The sequence below is a fragment of the Macaca nemestrina genome, chromosome 11 (assembly GCF_043159975.1).
Source record: "Macaca nemestrina isolate mMacNem1 chromosome 11, mMacNem.hap1, whole genome shotgun sequence".
Lineage (NCBI taxonomy): Eukaryota > Metazoa > Chordata > Mammalia > Primates > Cercopithecidae > Macaca > Macaca nemestrina.
In genome coordinates this window covers 57,655,148-57,677,262 of record NC_092135.1, presented here as the reverse complement: position 1 = coordinate 57,677,262, position 22,115 = coordinate 57,655,148, and the positions used below count along the sequence as shown (strand labels likewise).

The 22,115-nt window shown below is 38.4% G+C and overlaps 1 protein-coding gene across 3 annotated transcripts in view; it reads left to right on the top strand.

Moving 5' to 3' along the window:
- The window catches only part of LOC105493182 (lymphocyte antigen 75), a 94,207-nt gene that overhangs the window by 11,941 nt on the left and 60,151 nt on the right, over nucleotides 1-22,115 (top strand). For all 3 annotated transcript variants that reach the window (XR_011609801.1, XM_011760663.2, XM_071072840.1), the window contains exons 4-13: nucleotides 2,421-2,585; nucleotides 6,759-6,869; nucleotides 8,002-8,142; nucleotides 10,804-10,995; nucleotides 11,881-12,038; nucleotides 13,827-13,937; nucleotides 14,481-14,569; nucleotides 14,709-14,878; nucleotides 16,027-16,226; nucleotides 17,675-17,817. Coding sequence is in view for 2 of the 3 variants with exons in the window: in XM_011760663.2 (XP_011758965.2) it covers nucleotides 2,421-2,585; nucleotides 6,759-6,869; nucleotides 8,002-8,142; nucleotides 10,804-10,995; nucleotides 11,881-12,038; nucleotides 13,827-13,937; nucleotides 14,481-14,569; nucleotides 14,709-14,878; nucleotides 16,027-16,226; nucleotides 17,675-17,817 (1,480 nt within the window). In the remaining variant the exon portion in view is untranslated. The remainder of the gene's footprint in view (nucleotides 1-2,420; nucleotides 2,586-6,758; nucleotides 6,870-8,001; nucleotides 8,143-10,803; nucleotides 10,996-11,880; nucleotides 12,039-13,826; nucleotides 13,938-14,480; nucleotides 14,570-14,708; nucleotides 14,879-16,026; nucleotides 16,227-17,674; nucleotides 17,818-22,115) is intronic.

Genomic DNA, 22,115 nt, shown 5'->3' with positions numbered 1-22,115 from the left:
GAGAGTTGCTGAAGAATTTGCTGTTCTTTAGAAAGACAGAGACCAAAGTAGCAATTACATCATTGTCTGGCACATAACAGAAACAGTTTCTTACCAATTAGGTGAGAGTTACAGGGGATCATGGTACCTGACATGTGATAGGTACTCACAAAATATTACTTAATAGACAATAGATTGAAAGAATCTATAGCAAAGAGAAAGGAAAGAGCTCCAGACCTAAGTAATAATAGTTAATACTTAACAGGGCTCTGCCAGGTGTCAGATACTGTTTCAGGCTCTCAATATACATTAACTCATTTAATCCCCCAGCAACCCTGAAAGGTACCATACTTTATTCCCATTTTACAGATGATCACAGTGAGGCACAAGGGAGCTATGTAACTTGCCTAAGATCACATAGCTAATAAATATCGGAACTAGGATTCAAACCCAGGAAGCCTGGCTATGAAGTCCTTGTCCCAAACAGCCACACTATACTGACTAATTGAGCAGCCAGCCAGGTGGTATTAGTAATGCTGATCCCTCCTTTGGGAATCTGAGCTTCAGCATGCAGAGTTCTAAGCAACTTGAAGAGATTATACTGGGTTAAGACTTCAGATTTCAGGGTGCAACAGAATTACGTGCAGAGTTTGTTATAACACAGGTATCTAGGGCCCAGAGATTCTGATTCAGTAGATTTTTGGTGGCACCACCAAATTTGGCAAGTTTCCAGGTAGTGCTGATAATGCTGGTCTGGGGACCAGTCTTTGAGGATTATGTATCTAGTTAGAGGCTCAAGCTTCTCAACACCTGTAACCTACCTACTAAAATAGAAAAAGCCAGTATTTTCTTCAGCTGTAATTGATAATAAGCAGAGTTTGGTCAACCAGGTATCAACTTCATTTAACTCTCCTTATTTGGATCAGAAATTTAGATGTGAAAGGTTGTTTAGAGGTTATCCAGTGCAAAACCCTGTTTCTCAGGTGAGAGGCAGCAGGCCCAGATCCATGAAATGGTCTGTCAGGATCAGACCACATTTTTGTGGAAACTAGTGAAGGATTCCTTATCCTCCTTCCCCACTGTACATACTTACCCCCACTGTACCTTGCTGCCTTGACAGGGATGTGTCTTGGTGCCTTTAGCCTCCTGTGGGTGTTGTGTGTGTGCTGGGGGTTTGGGGGTGTGACACATACAGTGTTGTTAATGCATGCATACGCTTCCTAGAGTTACTTTTTATGGAAGAAGCAAGACTGAGTTTCTCAAACCTGAGGGCTGCTAAATCATGGAGGTCATGTTGTATAGTGAACACACGGCCATCCCACTCCTGGAAGCTTCTGGATTTACAAAAGTAGGGCCTCAGTGGTAATAATGAACCTTTAGACAATGTGCTTTCAAATCCACCCTATTTTGTTTTTACCAAATGTCAGAATCTCTGTTGCTATTTATGCCATAGAAAAATGGCTAAAGCAGCAGGATGTGCCATTCAGAGGATCAACAAGACCAGTGCCGTCATTATAGCTCTGCCACAGTCACTTCTAGATCTTTGTTCGTGTGTGTGAAATGAGGACATTAGACAAGATGATCTCTAAAGGCCCTTCCAGCTTATAGGATCAGGAGTATAACATCTGATATGTAAGTGGCTATAGGAGGCCTTTTGGAAAATCCCCCAGTTGGAGCCTGGGATGCATTTGACACAGCCTGCACTGGACTTCCCCTCTTGTGGGGTGTACACAGAAGGCTCTGAATATATTTTGAACCAGTTGTCAAAAAACTTTTATATCTCATTCAGGAAACAGCTTGCAGTTTCTTTGTCTGAAATTATGTATACTCTACAAACACATATGTATACGTGTTTGTATGCACATATATACACACATATACATGTATAAATCATATGTAATGTGAATTATATATCATATATTCGATTCTTTATTAAAATATTAAGGAGAAATTTGGACATAGTTTCCCAAATAAGGCAGTCACTTGGGCTCAATATCTTGGCCATTTAAGCAGCATGTCTGTGCACACACGTACACATACGGTGGTTTCTATGCAAGCTGTGGGCAGACCCTCTGTAGTCTGCCACTATGTTCAAATGAGCTTGTTTTCCATTAGCTCAGTGTTCACAACATGTGCACACTGAGACTCATCTCAGGCAGAGGGCAGGCAGGGACATGGGCGAAAACACAGCATTGTAATTGATAGGGATAAAAGGAGAGTGGAAAATAAGAAAGAGTGGAAGCTTCAACCAGCCTGAGTCATTTGGTGTGTTATGATTCCAGTTGTATTGTGATCAAAATATGGTCTAAACGAGTGATGGCAGTCTCCATTTGGGCATATCCTAAGAGTATGCAAATTGACTTGCAGTATTTGTAAGCATCCTAAGTAATGGAAAACATTATGTCCTTACTTTATGATCACTAACGTGTCTTTATCAACAGAAAACGGTTGTGAAGATAATTGGGAAAAGAACGAGCAGTTTGGAAGTTGCTACCAATTTAATACTCAGACGGCTCTTTCTTGGAAAGAAGCTTATGTTTCATGTCAGAATCAAGGAGCTGATTTACTGAGCATCAACAGTGCTGCTGAATTAACTTACCTTAAAGGTAGATTTTATTTGCATGTGATAGAGCAAATTGGCTAAAATTGTAAAGGTACTTCTTCTGTTTTCATATCCAGATGTGTTTCTTTGTATGTATCTTTTCTGGCCTCTCTTGGGATTTAAACTTCTGCACTGAAACCCATAAGCAAAAAAGTACCAAATGTAATCATATTTCACCATTGTGAAATACATCTTGTGATGGAAAGTAAAGAGAGATTGATGTTCAGAAAACAAGTTTGGGTAGCAAGATTAGACTGATACCCTAATCCTAAATGAAAGGATTTTTCAAAAAGTGAACAATTAAACTCTTTGAACATTGAAAAATAGAGAATTAAAGGAAGGGAAGGAAGATGGTTACGTTATACTATATGGCCTCAGTAAAGGTCCTCCCCCTGAGTGAAAGGGTACAGTCCTCGGGGCAAGGAGTGTTTTACTAAATCTTAAAGTGGGTTTAATAACATGGATACAGAGTGGATAGGACTTTGTTTTGTTTTGTTTGGGGGATGGTAGTGGTAATTTTTTAATTTTTAATTATGAAAACTTAATAGGAATAAATAAAAACTTTAAAAGACCACTTATCCTTCCATAAGAATTTAAGGATCACCTTGTTAATTTCAGTAGCAAACCCTATTGTAACTTTAGTTGGAATCGTATTGAATTATAGATTCATTAAAAAGGAATTGGCCGGGTGCAGCAGCTCACACCTGCAATGCCAGCACTTTGAAAGGTAAAAGCAGGAGGATTACTTGAAGCCAGGAGTTTGAAACCAGCCTGGGCAGCCAAGTGAGACCTAGTCTCTACCAAAAAAAAAAAAAAAAATTGGCTGTTGGCATGTGCCTGTAGTCCCAGCTGCTCTGGAGGCTGAGGTAGAAGGATCGCTCGAGCATAGGAGATTGAGGCTGCAGAGCTATGATGGCATCACTGCACTTCAGCCTGAGTGACAGAGCAAGACCTTGTCTTAAAAAATAAATAAATAAATAAAAGGTATTGCTGTTTCAATATTGTCTTCTCAACCATGAAAATTATATGCTTTTCTATTTATTTAGGACTTCTTTTATGTACTCAGTAAAATTCTATAACTCTTTCCAGAGTCTTGTATATCTTTCAAAAGAAACTATATAAAAAGAAATTTTAATATTATATTTAAAAATCAAGGAACCCAAGTTACTGAGTCCGTGATGAGTTATTCTTTGAATGAAAGACAAATAATTATAATATATGATAATGATGATGTGCCAGACAGACTACTAAATGCTTTTTATACATTATCTCATTTCATCCCCATCTAACTACCTTATGAGGTGGACGTTATTGTTATCCTCATTTTGCCAATGAGGAATGCGAGGCTCAGAGAGGAAATATAACTTGTCCAAAGTCACCCACAAGTATTTATCAGAGCCTAAATTTGAATAGTCAGTTTGACTTGAAAACAAATTGCATCAGACCTATAAATGGATTCACCTTTTATAAGACTGTAAGTTCTTTGCAGGCAGAAATGGGTCTCATGGGTTGTTTTTTACTTTTGCACAAAGCTGTAAGCTTTATTGCTATATAGTAAACAAGCATGTATTGTCTAAGAATTCAGATATATTCTGTCACACTATTTTATAATAACTGGAAATATTTAATAAATGCTTACTGTACGCAAGCCCTACTTTCTCCAGATAAATCCATTAATCATTACTACAACCTCATCAAACAAATGGTTTATCACTAGATAAGGAAATTGATCCTCAGAAATAATATACCCAACAGCATACAGCTAAGAAGTATCAGATTGGGATTTGAATATCGACATATAGAATTGCAGAACCCTATTTATGTATTTGAAACAGGGTCTCAATACGTTGTCCAGGGTGGTGTGCAGTGGATATTCACAGGTGTGATCAGAGCACACTATAGCCTGGAACTCCTGGGCTCAAGCGATCTTCCCACCTCAGTCTTCTAAGTAGCTAGGACTACAGGAGCACAGGATTACGCCCAGCTTTCTTTTTTGTTAATACTACGTACCCCTCTTAGATATCTTTATCTCTTTTTATCATTAAAAGGCCACAAGCCTTTTGTCATTCTTTTTGTTTACAGCTTTATTCAGACCTCGTTTCTTACTCGTAGCTTTACCCCTTTCTTGTATTGTTTGGCACTTGAATATTCAGATCTTTAGAATGAAAATCTGCCAAATAAGCCGAATGGGCTAGTGTTTGGCATTGGAGTTCTATTCCAGACCTCGCTGAAGACTTACAAAAAATATTGTTGAGAATGAAAAGTGCCAATAAATTAAAGATTCCTAGAATATTGACATTTGGAAACTGGTGACTTCAATCAAGGAGAAAAGTGCCTAAGTGTGACAATCAACATCCTACTAAACAATCTAATGATGCATTTGGAGGAACAAATGTTGCCTGATTCTTTATGCATCCGTTTTCTTTAATAACTAATGAAAGTAAGGTAATATGGTAAAGGGCCTTATTGCACCCTACTCCTGGCTAGACATGCCCCATATTTAATACATACCATTAATTTTAGAAGTATATCTGTTTCTAATGTTTCAACTTCCTTTTCCAGTATGAAAGCTTCTTAGGCATATCAATATGCCTAATTATGACTATTGGTTTCCCAAGACCCAAGAAAACTGTGTTTTAACCTCTAAAACTCACAATATGCAAATCTGGAAAAGAAATTTTTATTAAGTGCCCCTTTACTGAAAACTACCATGTGTAAATACTGATCTAGGAGTAGTGACTTCCTAAGCAGTATCGAAAATCATTACCATCATTTGCACATTCTTTTTCCAATATACAGGAACCCATACCAACATGATTGCATCCATTTTTTTGTGGGCATATGCACATTGAATCGCGTATCAGAAACTGGCCTCACTACCTAAATTATATCTGCTTTCCATCTTTCTTTCCTTCCTTCCTTCCTTCCTTCCTTCCTTCCTTCCTTCCTTCCTTCCTTCCTTCCTTCCTTCCTTCCTTCCTTCCTTCCTTCCTTCCTTCCTTCCTTCCTTCCTTCCTTCCTTTCTTTCTTTCTTTCTTTCTTTCTTTCTTTCTTTCTTTCTTTCTTTCTTTCTTTCTTTCTTTCTTTCTTTCTTTCTTTCTCTTTTCTTTTCTTTTCTTTTCTTTCCTTCCTTCCTTCCTTCCTTCTTTTTTTTTTTTTTTTTAGACAGAGTCTTGCTCTGTCGCCTAGGATGGAGTGCAGTGGCATGATCTTGGCTCACTGCAACCTCCGTCTCCTGGGTTCAAGAATTCTCCTGCCTCAGCCTCCCGAGTAGCTGGGATTACAGGCACATGCCACCACACCTGGCTAATTTTTGTGTTTTTAGTAGAGACGGGGTTTCACCATGTTGACCAGGGTGGTCTCAAACTCTTAACCTCAGGTGATCCACCCACCTTCTATCTTTCTTAATTGCTGATAGCATCTGGTCATCAAATAATAAATTTGAATGATCTATCTCCATTGTACCACGTGTGTGTGCATGTGTGTGTGCATGCATGCACATGCGTGCATGTGTGTGTGTGCACGTGTGTGACTCTCATTCTGTATCTGTAGTCTAAACTGGACCCTTTGGGACCTAGAGCCATGAGTCATATATATGTATTTCATTATCTATGAAACAGCTGCTATACATATTTCTGATCCAGTCCCAGAAAAACTTGATCATTTGAGGGATCCATGTCTGTCTCCTTCTACTAGATTGAAATTCTCATGAGGGCAGGGACTTTGTCATTTCAGTTTTTATATCCCTAGAACCTGGCAAATAATATGTGTGCCTAATGAATTTAAATTGTCGGTCTAGAATCCAGTCAGATCTTCCAAATCTAGAAGTACAATGGAAACTGCTTTTGATAAGTCTTCTATGTTAATACAAGAGGATTAAAAATAGATAGTGAGACAGCTAGTCTAAGAAGCTTCTGTTCTTACCTTAGATGAAAGCGAATTTGACAAGCTAATAGGAGAGAAGAATTGAATTAACTTATCAGCCTTTGGGTTTCTCAATAGTCTGAAGACTTTTGTCTATTAGCATTGCCTGCCTTTGATGTATAGACAGCCTCCTACAGGGACTGCTGCCTTACAATCAAGGTCTGCACATTTGTTTGTTAGTAGTAGAATAAGTCTAATTTAGATAATAACTTAGGCAACTTTGTCACTTTTTAAAATTTTTTAATTCTTACAGAAAAAGAAGGCATTGCTAAAATTTTCTGGATTGGTTTAAATCAGCTATACTCTGCTAGAGGCTGGGAATGGTCAGATCACAAACCATTAAACTTTCTCAACTGGGATCCAGGTAACTGCTCCTTCCCCACCCCTCTGCACAGAACAAATCTTCAAAAAAGCAAAAGCTTCTCACTCACCAATAGCTTAGAAAAGTTTCACATCTTGGCAACTCTTACTATCGTTACCTCTCAGAAGAATGTTTTCTTCCTAAACCATTCTTAATTGTGATACTGTTATTGCCAAGCTGAACCACACCATGGACAACTGGGCATTTGAACCTTTAGACCTTTAGAACAACCCTGCATTTTTATGTAAGAGCAGAAGGAGCTCCACCACATGGCCCAGAAGCCATTCTGTGTCCCTAAAGGACTTGGCATGGCTGTGACTCACCCATGCTGTGTTTCATCTGCAGCTTAACTCTAATATGGACATATCCCTTCATTTTCAAACTCCTGGGGTCTCTCCCCACTATAGCATGCAAGTACTGACAACATCATGGTTGTATTTTCTAATACAAATAAATACTTCAAAGAGAGTCTTTTAGGGAATAAAACAAACAAAATGCCATTTAGCCAAAAGACTTTCTCCCCAAAGGAAGGATTAGACAATTTTGAAAAATAAAATAAAATCTTTGACTTACGACAAATGTAGAACCTAAAGTTAACACTGATTTCAGTATAAAACTGCTCTGTACACATATAGGAAAACTGAGTTAAGAGCAATAAAATTCCAATTAGTCACTTTAGTTAATTTAGTTTGCTAAATTTCCTTATCAGCAAATGAAGTAATACTTTTATTATTTCACTAAATAGAATCTTTAAAGATAATTTAATCTTTAACTCAAGGCCTTAATGGCATGACAATGATAAATTAATATTTTTATTTTATGGAGTAGCAGATTAAGAGCTACTAACCATAGAATATGACCTGGAAGTCATTTAAGGAAAAAGTTTTTGTTTTTGTTTTTAAAATTAACTACAATGTATCATAATATTTTCCCCTTAGATCCTATATTTTAGAAGAAAGACATATTTAAGCACATAATTATTCATTGAGGCTTTTACATTTCAATTTAGCTAAGTTTTAACTATACTATGAGTTCCCATAAAAGCATAAAATTAGGAGTACAAATTATTCTTTATGACCACCATCCTGGCCCTAACTTTCTCATTCTAATGCTTTGAAAAATGTTCCCTTTTAAGACAGACCCAGTGCACCTACTATAGGTGGCTCCAGCTGCACAAGAATGGATGCTGAGTCTGGTCTGTGGCAGAGCTTTTCTTGTGACGCTCAACTTCCCTATGTTTGCAGGAAACCATTAAATAATACGGTGGAGTTAACAGGTATCTTTCTTACATGCTTATACAAATAGGTCTTAAAATCATAGTTTTGTGAAAACAAGTAAATCTTTTCCGACATCCATTTCCACCTTTCCTTCTCCTGATACTGATAGTACCAAAAAGTACTTGATTTTTAACCCTGTGGTTAGATGTTATCAACCATATATGAGTAAAGCTTTGGTTGAGGTAATAAAGAATATTAAATAAAAGGATGTACTTGCCCAGAAGAAGGCAGAGATATTCGAGATAGGAAATATACTTCTGTTCGTGTGTGGCTCTTTTTTCTCCAGAGCAGCGGTTCTCCAGGGGTGGTCCCCAGACCAACAGCATCAGCATCACCTCTTCCTGTTAGAAATGCAAGCTCTCAGGACCCACCACGGATTTGCTACATCAGAAACTAGAGGATGGGGTCCAGCAATCTATGTTTTAAGAAGCTCTCCAGGTGGTTCTGATGCATATTCAAGTCTGAGAACCACTACTGTCCATGCCTCCGTAACAAGGCAAAACCTATGGACACAGGAGTAATCCCAGGCTTCTTCACCCTGTGCCCCACAGCACCCGGCCCTCTTCTGTCCTTCTCTACCAGGCAGGTCTTTGCCTTGAAAAATCAAGTAAAAAAGGAGAGGTGCAGAGGGACAAAATGTGTACAATGAGGGGGGTTTTCCAGGGAGTTTGGGGATGAAAGAGACATAAGAACAGCTGAAGTTTTTGAGGAGTGGAAGGGTGTGAGGAGTTTTTGAAAGAATGGAAAAGAGGAGTGCCTTGACTGTCAAGCACAGGGCCTGATGTATACCTGGTATTTAATTACATCCTCACCAAATGAGAGAAACTAATACTCAAAACTGGAGGGGTGTATTAGTCCATTTTCATGCTACTGATAAAGACATACCCAAGACTGGGAGGAAAAAGAGGTTTAATAGACTTACAGTCTCACATGGTTGGGGAGGCCTCACAATCATGGCGGAAGGCAAGGAGGAGCAAGTCACATCTCACATGGATGGTGGCAAGCAAAGAAAGAGAGCTTGTGCAGGGAAACTCCCCCTTATAAGACCGCCAGATCTCGTGAGACTTATTCACTATCACGAGAACAGCACGGGAGAGACCTGCCCCCATGATTCAATTACCTTTCACCAGGTTCCTGCCATAACACATGGGAATTTAAGGTGAGATTTGGATGAGGACACAGCCAAACCATATCAAGGGGAAAGGATGATTTTTAAATGTCCTGCTTTAAAAGGAACTATGAGTGAAGGGAATAAAGCATCCAAATGTCTTGTCATCTAAAAAGGAGCATAGAGCAATTTTTAAGGAAAAACTAGATATAAAATAAAGAATGTAAGGGGATATTTTAAGATAATAGGGGAAATGAACATTTGTCTTCCAAGTTGATTCAAACCGCATTTAGTCCATACAACAAAAGGCATAATAGAAAAGCCAGCACAAATGAAAATAAGCTAGAGCAATTGATGATAGATTAAGTAAATATCTCGCAGTAGCAATTATTAAGTAAATCATGATGTTTCCACATGATTGAATAATATGCATTTACTAAAATAACTGTGCCAGCAGGAAAATACAAAGAACAAAACCAAATGATATTCCTACTTATCATTTTAATCTTGTAAAAATATATATTCATTGAGACAAAGACTAGAATATGAAAATGATTGCATTAAGTTCCATTGTGGGTGATATTTTTCCTCTGTTCCTTTATCATAATTATAAAATATAACAATAATACATGCTATTTCAGAATATTAAAGTTAATTGAGTTATCTTGCAAGTGTAAGAGGTTAGCTGAATCTGAATCACTTTATCCTTCAGTAAGAAAACAAACTGTCCACATTTTTAAGATGCTGTGCATTCTTACAACAGATATTCCAAATGGTTCTGAATCAGTGAAGTCTGAGTAACCAACTCACTTTCTGGTTTTGTTAACAGGGGTAGAAGTATTCCGTAGGGTTTTATACTTCATTATTTTTTTCTAATCTGGAAAAATTAGACCTTTGATTGTGAGCTTTGTCATGGTCAAAACAGAATCACTAATTCCATGAGGTCCATCTGTCTAGCAGAGGGAAGGAAAGAAGTGCAGGGGTAACCTTTGCCCTTTCCCTCCATTGCTGCCATCTCTTGGATGCGAAGTATATAAACGTCTTATTCTGTCCCTTAAATCTCTGCCTGTTCTTTGTTCAACAGTGAGCATTAATCTACATCCCCTTGCTAAGCTGACCATACGAGAAAACGAGGCTCGCCCTCTTATAATCTTCTCAAGGACAGAGACTGGAGGGAAACCTAACAAATTCCATACCCAGGAAAAGATTTGTCAGAAACTGACTTAAGGCACGTCTTTCTGCTGTCTACTTGGACTAAGGGCAATCTCTCCCTTGATTGTGTCCAAACCCTTTAATAGTCTGTGCTCAGCCATATAGGGCATTGAAGCACGTTAAAGTCACATCATTTTCTGAATCCCAGTGGGAATTCCTACGATGCCATATATACCTCATTTATGTGATAGGCACCACATGAATTCATGTCACTGTAGCATCTGACATCACATTCCCCAGTTTTCCAGGACCCTCATTATTCAAGAAAAAATAATTTGCAATGTTATTGATTCAAATAGATGTATCTTTACTGGAATATAAATAGCTGCTTTTCCCCCAGATGTCTGGACATACTCAGATACCCGCTGTGATGCAGGCTGGCTGCCAAATAATGGATTTTGCTATCTGCTGGTAAATGAAAGTAATTCCTGGGATAAGGCACATGCGAAATGCAAAGACTTCAGTGGTGACCTAATCAGCATTCATTCTTTAGCAGATGTGGAGGTGGTGGTCACAAAACTCCATAATGAGGGTAAGTTTTTAAAAATATCCTATTTGAAAGGCTTAAGGCATTTTAAAGTATCCCTGGTTTTAGACTCTTGGTGGGAATGAAAAGCTTACAGTCTGATCCCACAGGTGAGCACTGTCAGATAGGATTGTCTCTGGTGATGGAACTGTTCTACAATTAGCACTGTCTAGTATGGTGGCCACTAGCCACATGCAGCTTTTGAGCAGTTGGCATGTAGCTAGGGCAACTGAGGAACTGAATTATTACTTTTATTTCATTTTAACTAATTTAAGTGGCCACATGTGCCTAGTGGCAACCAATTTGACAGTACTACCATTGATTGAATGATCTCCCTCTTCTCATGAGCTAAATTTTATTTAAGTTGCTCGGAAAACTTAAGTGATAATTACTTCACTTTTGTAATTACTTGAAAGCTAAATACTGGTAAAGGAAAATATACTAGACTGACAGTATTATGATCTCTTCCTAGAATTCACTAATAATAGCTGAGAGTAGATACCTACTCAGTGCCAGCCTGGTGCTCCTTGTTTCACTTGTGAAGGCAGCAGAGTCATACCAGGGCAGCAGTGGACAGTATTTCTGTTCAAACTGGGATATGTATGATTGTATTTGTAGAATTTCATTCATCCCACAAAGCAAAGTTTATCTACACCAGATATCAGGAACACTCAGCCTGCAGATGTTCTACCCGTGTACTTTACTGGCATAAGTGACTTAAAAAGCCTTCATTACCCACCCTGCCTGTCTTATCAACATATTAATAACCAAATTAAGAGTACTACAAAGGCTCTTAAAACTCCGTATCAGAATGTAAAAATTCATATAACAATATAAATATTAAAGTATGTAATTGAGCAAAACCAAAGAAATAAAACATTTTTCTTTTAGATACCAAAGAAGAAGTATGGATAGGCCTTAAGAACATAAATATACCAACTTTATTTCAGTGGTCAGATGGTACTGAAGTTACCCTAACATATTGGGATGAGAATGAGCCAAATGTTCCCTACAATAAGACGCCTAACTGTGTTTCCTACTTAGGAGAGGTAGGAAACCTCCTACGGTTTCTTTATATTCTTATTGTTTCACTTAATGATAATATTAAGATTTCTTTGGTTGGGAAGTTTGTGTATAAGCTGGAAAAGAAAAGGTAAGAGCCCTCTGGATCAGGGTACAGGGCCACGGACCATTACCTGTTAAGAATCGGGTCGCATAGCAGGAGATGAGTGGCGGGTAAGCAAGCATTACTGCCCGAGCTCCCCCTCCTGTAAGATCGGCAGCACCATTAGATTCTCATAGGAGGGCGAACCCTATTATGAACTGCACATGCAAGGGATCTAGGTTGCACTTCCTTGTAGAACAGTTTCATCCCAAAACTATCCTCTTCGCCACCCTCTGTGGAAAAAATTGTCTTCCACAAAACTGGTCCCTGGTGCCAAAAGTTGGCAAAAAATAATCTCAAGTCTAGATTGTCTTTCTGGTAGTTACTTTAAAAAGGTAAATAAAAGCAATTACTAAGTAAGCAACCTACATCCTATCTGAGAGCATCTTTTCTGGTCTCAAACAGATACAGAGAATCCCTTTAGAACTCAGATTCTTGTGCCAGACTGATTCTAGCAACCTGCTTTCTCTCAGGACCAGGGCCTCCACCCACCTTTCTGCCATCAATGTGATATTTGGCTAACCACAATTTAACCTGAAAAATCCCATCTTCCAAATTCATGTTCAGATTGTTTTATATCGATACTACTTTGAAAAGTGAAAAAATGATTTTATTTAAAAATTAGGCCTAACATCTTTCAGAAACCATCTTACTCCTATAGAGTGCTCAGCCTTAATAATCCAAAATAGGCTGTGTCTTGAGCAGAAAAGATATATGTACCTCTATGTTTTGTTTGTATCACTTTCCCGTGGACTCCTAATTGGTTATTGAAAGTGACTGTGTCACTTAGACATCTAAAGAGACTTAAGTGGAAGCAATAAATATTATGTGTGTTTAAAAGAAATTTAGAAAGGTGTCACATTTGAAGCTCTATTCAAAATGATATCCAACATGTCTTTAAAAGAACATCAGAAATGGAAAGGGGTTCCCATGGGCAAGAGTGAACTGATGGCATACCTAGACAGCATTCCAATGTTCAAAACTGACCCTTATCACAATCGTCTTATTAAAATTTAATTCGAAGAAAGCAAAGTGACTTAGTCAATTAAGCAAATTAATGTTAAATAGCATATTTGAAAGAGAGAATTTTGAAGTCCAGGTTGAAGTAGAGTTGAAAGAAACTTTTGACCTAGAATTCGTGGAGAATAGCTATTTTAGCCACCGTCATCATTTTACACGTGAGGAAACTGAGAAAGGGAGGTTGATGATGTGCCTAAAAGTTTCAAACTTTGGCTGTGCCTTAGGGAAGAAGATTAGAATGCTGAAACTGTGGGCTGAGTCCTTCTCTCTTCAGCTTTTATACTAAGTGTCCTTTGATGGTTTTATTGCTACTCTTATAAGAAAATGAAATTTATCCACAATGTGACCTGGAGGTGATGCTGAGGTAACTGGTTGTGAGCCATCGCTTTGCAGGCCTGTTGAGTAGCATTTTCTAGCAGTGTGTTCTCACATTTGATAATTCATTTATATTCTCTTTCTCTCTCTCTCTCTCTCTCTCTCTCTCTCTCTCTCTCTCTCTCTCCCTCCCTCTCTCCCCCTCTCCCCCTCTCTCCCTCTCCCTCTCTCTCCCTCTTCCTCTCTCTCTCTTTATCTCATAGTTTTTGTGAGTTCAGTTTTGAATATGCGGTAAATAATTTCCTTTCCAAGCAAATGTTTTTGTCTCCTTTCAAAGCTAGGTCAGTGGAAAGTCCAATCGTGTGAGGAGAAACTAAAATATGTATGCAAGAGAAAGGGAGAAAAACTGAACGACACAAGTTCTGATAAGATGTGTCCTCCAAATGAGGTAGGTGAAATCCCTATGTAAATTTTCTCAAGCAGTGTTACAACTTCTTGGTTAGAAATGGTAGCTGAGACTTAAATAATTCAGACTTATAAAATTGAGGAAACTACTAGTTTCTGTTCATTTATGTTAGAACAAGCCAGAAGGCAGTGAGTTACAGCATATTGCTTCTTACAGAAGCAGAAGTTTGAAAATTTCTATAAATATTTGTAGAATTACTAGCCTCAAGGCCGATGTCTTTACTTCCCCCACTAATATTATCAATATTCAAAAATAATTCATCCAGTGACTATTATACTCTTCTGATGAGCCAGCCTCCAAGGATAAAGAGAATTAACCCATACCTTTTGTCTGACACAGGCTCACAGTCTTGTGGAAGTTATCTGTGAAATTGCATCCCACCCCCATCACATGTGTGAATTCAATAGCCATGTCCTCAATTTCCACGTGTTCTAAGATGCTATCAATGTAACAGAAACATGCTTGACAGACAGGGACACCATCAAGTCTGGCAAACAGTTTGACAGTATTTTTCCTCTGATTTAGGGCTGGAAGAGACATGGAGAAACCTGTTACAAGATTTACGAGGATGAGGTCCCTTTTGGAACAAACTGCAATCTGACTATCACTAGCAGGTGTGACCATCAGTCAACTTGTACTCAGAAACTTTCAACTCTGAGTTCTTTTGCTAAACAGTCTTCATAAGAAAAAGGTGCATCTTCAAATAGAGTCAATCATTGTGAAACACTTGCCAATTTGATTCTCCTTTTGTAGATTTGAGCAAGAATACCTAAATGATTTGATGAAAAAGTATGATAAATCTCTAAGAAAATACTTCTGGACTGGCCTGAGAGATGTAGATTCTCGTGGCGAGTATAACTGGGCAACTGTTGGTGGAACAAGGCGGTCTGTAACCTTTTCCAACTGGAATTTTCTTGAGCCAGGTGAGTGTCTTAATCTTTTATTTATATATATATATATATATATATATATATATATATATATATATATATATATATATATACTTTAAATTCTAGGGTACACGTGCACAACATGCAGGTTTGTTACATAGGTATGCATGTGCCATGTTGGTGTGCTGCACTAAAGTAGCAGTATACTGTGACTAGTGAAAGGCAGCACTCCTCTCAAAGGTGTTCCTCACTTACTTTTGAAATGTGAGGGACTCGATGATCTTCAGGATTGGAGGCTATCTATGGAAAAATACACAGAAGCACTGGCTGTGTCTTCCCTATTATGTCCTTGAGAATAATCCAGTGAAAGAAGTTCAAAAACTTAGTTCTCGCAAACCACCGTCTAATGGCTCAGAGCTAGAAGCACCAGTGCGAGTTTTTAAAATCTTTTCTGTGTAAATCTCAAATAGAATCTCAAAGTGCCCATGTGGGGCTCTTTACATTTTCATCTCTCTGCTTCCTAACCTTTTATCAAAACTGAATGTGTTTTCTTCCATTATTCTCAATGGGTAAGAATTATGGAGGCTATCTTGCATTATTTATTTTAATACTGTTTCATACTTTTAATACTGTTATGAATACATAAAATTATGACGGTCATAAAATAAACAGCAAACAAATGTATGTTACCACATACCTCCTTCTATCTTTATTATACCAGCTTTTCCTTTGGATCAGAATCTGGGAGAGTTGTGTTTTGAGGTTTACTAGGTTGCTTAAAAACTGCTCAAAGTTGTTAAGCTAATTTGAACCACTATCCTAAGCAGCAATAGTATTTAGGGTACAGCTCTAGAAACAGACCACCTGGGCACAAATCCTGGGGGCAACCACTTATTAATTCTATGACCTTGAACAAGTCACTTAATTCTCACTGTACCTCAAATTATGACAATAGAATCCCCCCTATAGGTTTGTTGTGAGGATTAATCTTTTTCAAAAAGTACTTTACAAATAGTAAACACCTATCATTATTATTCTGAACAACACACTTCTTTCCTCTCTTTGTTCCATGTCTTTTTATTCTCTCTCCCCAACTTGGCTGAAATAAAGGGTAGGAACACTAGAAGATGTTTGAACTTTAACATTTTAATTGTTAATTGAGCTTTCCACTTCAATCCCAGCTTCCCCGGGCGGCTGCGTGGCTATGTCTACTGGAAAGTCTCTTGGAAAGTGGGAGGTGAAGGACTGCAGAAGCTTCAAAGCACTTTCAATTTGCAAGAAAATGAGTGGACCCCTTGAGCCTGAAGAAGCAGCCCCTAAGCCTGATGACCCCTGTCCTGAAGGATGGCAGAGTTTCCCCACAAGTCTTTCTTGTTATAAGGTAAAGTGACATTCTCATTCTATCCTTTAATGAAGTTATTTTTCCACTATCCTAGTTCGTGTCCTTGTACAAATTATGCTCTTCTCCATAGTCCTATGTAACCTAACTAAAGTGCTCTGGAGCACAGAGTCCTTGGCAGGGCATCGCCGAACCTCTGGCATGAGGTGGTCAGCCCCACACCCTGCACGTGTCCTACCCGAAAAGGCAGGCCCAAGAACTGGCTCCTTCCCAAAGTCTTTTTTTCCCAGTAAGTTGGTATACTATATGCCATACTGCCGCTCTGCCTATGATCCTCATATTCCTCTAATTCTTGTTGTCAAATTGATAGCTCCAGCACTGTTTATAGTGTAAAAAATTATATATATATATATTTATATATGTATTTATATATTTGGGTCTGCATCAGTCAGCTAGTCCCATAAACAAACCATTAGATGCCACCCCAAAATTCGGTGGCTATGACAACAAACATATAGCCTCACATTCTCACAGATCTCCAGGCCATCTAGGGTTTGACTGATCTAGTTCGGTGACCTCTGCTCCCAACTTCAGGTCAGCTGTGCTGGGCTCCAGCCCTTCATTCTAGGGCTCAGGCTGAAAGGGCAACAGTTTGCAGGGGTTGGTTATTCTCGTGGTATATCGCTGGAGCCCAAGAAGGCAAGCCAACCATATAAGCACATTTCAGGCCTCTGCTCACTTTACCCCCACTAATATCCCATCAACACAGTAAGTCACATGGCCAAGCCCCATGCCAAGGGACAAAGAAGTGTACTCCACCCACCAGGGGGTTGTGGCAAGACCATCTAATTATATTACAAGGAACTGAAAAATTGGGACAAATGTAATTTGGCCTGTCCTTGTGTCATCATCTCTTCTTCCTCCTCCTCCTCTTCTTCTTTCTTCTTTCTTTTTCTCCTTTCTTCTTCTTTTGAAACAGCCCAAGTTCCAGGTTTACTTTTGCCACTTTCTGTCAATGTTCACACACCAGTGCAGACTGCTCTTTGGTTCTTCCTCGTCAGAACATAGTTCTATTTCTGTGTGGGTCACAGTGTCTTATATTCAAAATTTCTATTGTTAGCACATTTCTTTGCCAAAGCCTACTCCCAAAGCATGTATATGTATCGTTTACAGCCTTGCCTACTGGTTCATTTTATCTTTCAAGATCCTAGGAATACGGGAGAACATGGATCTTGTTGGACCACTTCCCCAGTCTGGCTGAGGAAGGCCATCCATCTGACCACAGCGACTGGCATCTGTGCTGGCCCTCAGTTGAGTTGGCACTTTCAGCCGGACTAGTCTGTGTCTCAGTATCTGTGCATTTACCTGTGCCTCCATTACACCTTTCAGAATTCATTTCAGGGGCCCACACATTGTGACAGTAATTGACTTTAACACTGTGAAACTTTAAGATTATACCAGAAAACAAATTAACGTTATATTTTGCTAAGGTATTCCATGCAGAAAGAATTGTGAGAAAGAGGAACTGGGAAGAAGCTGAACGATTCTGCCAAGCCCTTGGAGCACACCTTTCTAGCTTCAGCCGTGTGGATGAAATAAAGGAATTTCTTCACTTTTTAACAGACCAGTTCAGGTAATGCTTTTAGAATGAGAATTTCTATGCTGAATTTGATGTCCTCTAGATATTCAAAATTGGCACGTCCTTACCCTCTCTCCCTGTTGGAAAAAAAAAAAATGGACATGTTTTATTATCTGAAAGGTCATTTGTTGCTTAGCAGTCATGCAACATCAAGCACTCTTAGTATGCAGACACTATGAGGAATCTAAAGGTGAATGAAATGTATTCCCTTTGTTTAATAAAGTCCAACAGCAATGTGTGGCAGAAAATCTAGAACATAGGCAAGGAAGGGCCTCGGGAATTCAGAGGAGGGAGGGAGTGTTTCTGGGAGTATAACCAGGAAAAGTGTCATAAAGAAGGCTGATTCTTGGAAGGTAGGTATTATTTCAAAAGACAAGATAGGAGAAGGAGAAGGAGCCAGAAAAAAATCAGAACATAAGCAAAGGAACTGAGACCAGAACGTACAGATATGGTCAAGGAGAAATGAGTCATACAAATTAGCTAGAAAATGGGATTTGGATATGAAATTGGAATGTCCTTGTTTGCCAGGGAAGGAGTTTGATCTTAAGTCATTAAGCACAACCAAACAAAAAACAAAAACAAGGTGCCTGTGTGTGTATTTATATCTATACACACTCACATATACATGCATATATACATATATATAGAGAGAGGAAGGAGTTTCACCATGTTGGCCAGGCTCGTCTCGAACTTCTGACCTTAGGTGATCCGCCCACCTCGGCCTTCCAAAGTACTGGGATTGAAAGCATGAGCCACCATGCCCAGCCCGTTTTCAGTTTTGATGAAGTGCGAGTCTGCAAATTTGTTCAATAATAAAGTCTGCACTTTTGAAAGAGACTTAAAACAAAACTTGCCAATTAGTACTTATCCAGCTCTAAGACTATAATGTTCTTTTCCTGGGAGGAAGGGGCCACAAAATACTACAAAATTGTGAAATTCTAATAAAAATCCTTTAAAAATTAAATTTTAAAAAAAAATTTTAATTTTAAAAATTAAAGCAACTAGCAACATTTTCATTATGCAACAAATAAGTTAGTACTGAGTAGCTGGTGGCCTCCAGAAATGGGTCTGACTCTCCAATTTGCCATGGTCTCTAATTTATTACTTCTTGTCCCCACTTCCCTTGCTTATGTTATGTGCTTGTCTCATATGTACTCAAATAGCAATTGAGTTAATAATCACAAGTCATGTGATCATCTTAATAGGTGCTGAAAATGCATCTGGTAAAATCCACTATTCATTCCTGGTTTAATACATAAATATACACTTACATTTAATAAATATAACATATATAAATTCTTATTAGAATAGAAGAATAGCTCAAATTAATAGCCATATCACACTTAATGATGAAGCATTGTTAAGTGCATTTCCCTGAAAGTCTGAAAAAGGTAAGGATCCCTATATCATCACTATAGTTAATCTTGGTTTGAAATTCATCTCCTGCACATTAAGATAAAAATAATACTATAATGTGTAAATGTTTATATATATTAAGCAGAGGAAAAGATAAATTATCAGAGTAAAGCATATACTATTTACACTTAAACTAGACTTCAAAAATATATCAAAAAGGGTAATGGCTATTATATCTCTAGGAAGTAAGATTTTGAGCGATTTTTAAAGTCTTTTCTTTGGGCTGGGTGTGGTGGCTTACGCCTGTAATCCCAGCACTTTGGGGACCTGAGGTGAGAGGACTGCTTGAAACCAGGAGTTCGAGACCAGCCTGGGCAGCATAGGGAGACCCTGTCTCTATAAAAAAACAACAACAAAAAAACCCAAAAGATTAGCTGGGCATGGTGGCACACACCTGTAGTCCTGGTTACTCAGGAGGCTGAGTCAGGAGGATCACTTGAGCCCAGGAGTTCAAGGATACAGTGAGACAAGATAGTGCCACTGCACTCCAGCTTGGGCAACAGAGTGAGATGCTGTCTCTAAAAAATAAATGAATAAAATATTTTCTTTGGAAATTTCCATATCTTCCAGATTTGCTTTTTGTTTTGTTTTGTTTTGTGTTTTGAGACAGGGTCTTGTTTTGTCACTCAAGTCCAGTGGTGTAATTACAGCTCACTGCAGCCTCAACCTCCCAGACTCAGGTAATCCCCCTACTTCAGCCTCCCAAGTAGCTGGGACTACAGTCACATGCCACAACACCCAGCTGATGTTTGTATTTTTTTTGTAGAAACAGGTTTTTCCATGTTGCTCAGGCTAATCTCAGATTCCTGGGCTCAAGCGATTCACCTTCCTTGGCCTCCCAAGGTGCTGGGATCACAGATGTGAGCCACAGTGCCTGGCCCAGATTTGCTCTAATATAGCTTCTGCTGTGTTTTTCTCATTAGAGAATGTAGTTTCACTACAGTGTACTGGAAACCTAATGTAAAATACAATACCTGTGTTCCATAAATATTTATTTATTAAGCATCTGTCATAGAATCTCAGGTATTCTAGACATCATTGTCTAGTGTTAGAAATTAATATACAAAATTTCACTGCAGACTGACCCAAGGTAATTTGTATATACTAAATACCAACTCTCGGGTTCTTTTTGAGGTGAGTGTTAGCTATTCCCTCAACCTTGAGAATAGATTATAACAAATACAAAATTCAGACCAAAATTTTCCATACATACAGACATTTGCTATGCAAACATTTATTGAAGCAGACACAAAACATCTTATACAACCTGTTTTGTAAGCTTGACAACATCCCAGCAATCTGTCCTTTTTGGTGTTTTAACTATCACCTTGCACAGGTTTACTTGAGCAGATGTGGCAGCATTCTGTTCCCATTGTAGTGAGTATCAGGCCGTCACAGTCACAGGACCCAATGACTGGATGTGGGATTGTTTAGAATCAAGCCCTACTAAGATACAGGCTGTGGCCTCACAAAATTCTAATATATTCTTGAGAAGTGTGAGAGTTTCTCTAAATATTTTAGCTAATCCCCGCATCTCAAATAACATATTTCACCAATGAGAGCCCAATCCTACTATCATGCCGATGAACAAGCTTCCAATTTCAGCGACATTAACCCAGTTCTCACATTCACTCTGCTCATGACCAAAGCTTCCAGTGTGACTTTGGTGATCATGGAAGTCCTCATGATGGCCGCCTCTGGAGCATGGCCTTTCTTTTTTTTTTTTTTTTTTTAAATTGTACTTTAGGTTCTAGGGTACATGTGCATTTTTTAAAATTATACTTTAGGTTCTAGGGTACATGTGCACAATGTGCAGGTTTGTTACGTATGTATACATGTGCCATTTGGTTTGTTGCACCCATTAGCTCATCATTTACATTAGGTATTTCTCCTAATGCTATCCCTCCCCCATCCCTCCGCCCCATGACAGGTCACGGTGTGTGATGTTCCCCACACTGTGTCCAAGTGTTCTCATTGTTCAGTTCCCACCTATGAGTCAGAACATGCAGTGTTTGGTTTTCTGTCCTTGTGATAGTTTGCTCAGAATGATGGTTTCCAGCTTCATCCATGTCCCTACAAAGGACTCGAACTCATCCTTTTTTAGGACTGCATAGTATTCCACGGTGTATATGTGTGGGGCATGGCCTTTCTAATACACCACCAATACTTCCTGACATGTAAGTTTCAAGCAGGGCAACTTAACGGCCCTTAGATTTCAAGCTTGACACAGACAATATCATACTATCCAGGTAAAGTATTTTTAAGTAAAATGCTGATATAAGGTCTAGATTCCAAGCAAGCGGTTAGTAACCCTAACTGGAACGAAGAGCCGTGGATAAGTACTAAGCAATGAGGTTGTAGATATTTGTGAGAAACAATAAGCAGAAAACATTGGAACATCATATGTGATAGAAATGACCATTAAGAGCATCCATATACAGAATGAATTACACCAGGAAACAAAACATGAAAGGAAACTTTTATGATGTTTCTTTGTTTTGAATCACACTTGTTGAGCACTGCCTTCTTTAAAAAATTAATACAAGTTCATTATATAAAATTTGGAAAAGATAAAAACAGATAATGAAGCAATCACCTCAAATCCTAGCTCCTGATTATAAACATAGTAAACACTTAATGTAAACCCTTTCCATTTACTTACATCTCTACACATATAGCTTTTACAAAACCTATTTTCCATAGAATGTACTATGTTTAATTTTTTTCTAATAAAAATAATGTATATTGAATTTAGAAAACAGAACAGCACAGAGAAAAAACAAATCTCCATAATCCCTTCACTCGTAGGAACTGTATTTTATTTGTACTTGGATCCTAGCAGCTAACACAATGCCATAGTAAGCATACTGCGTTGT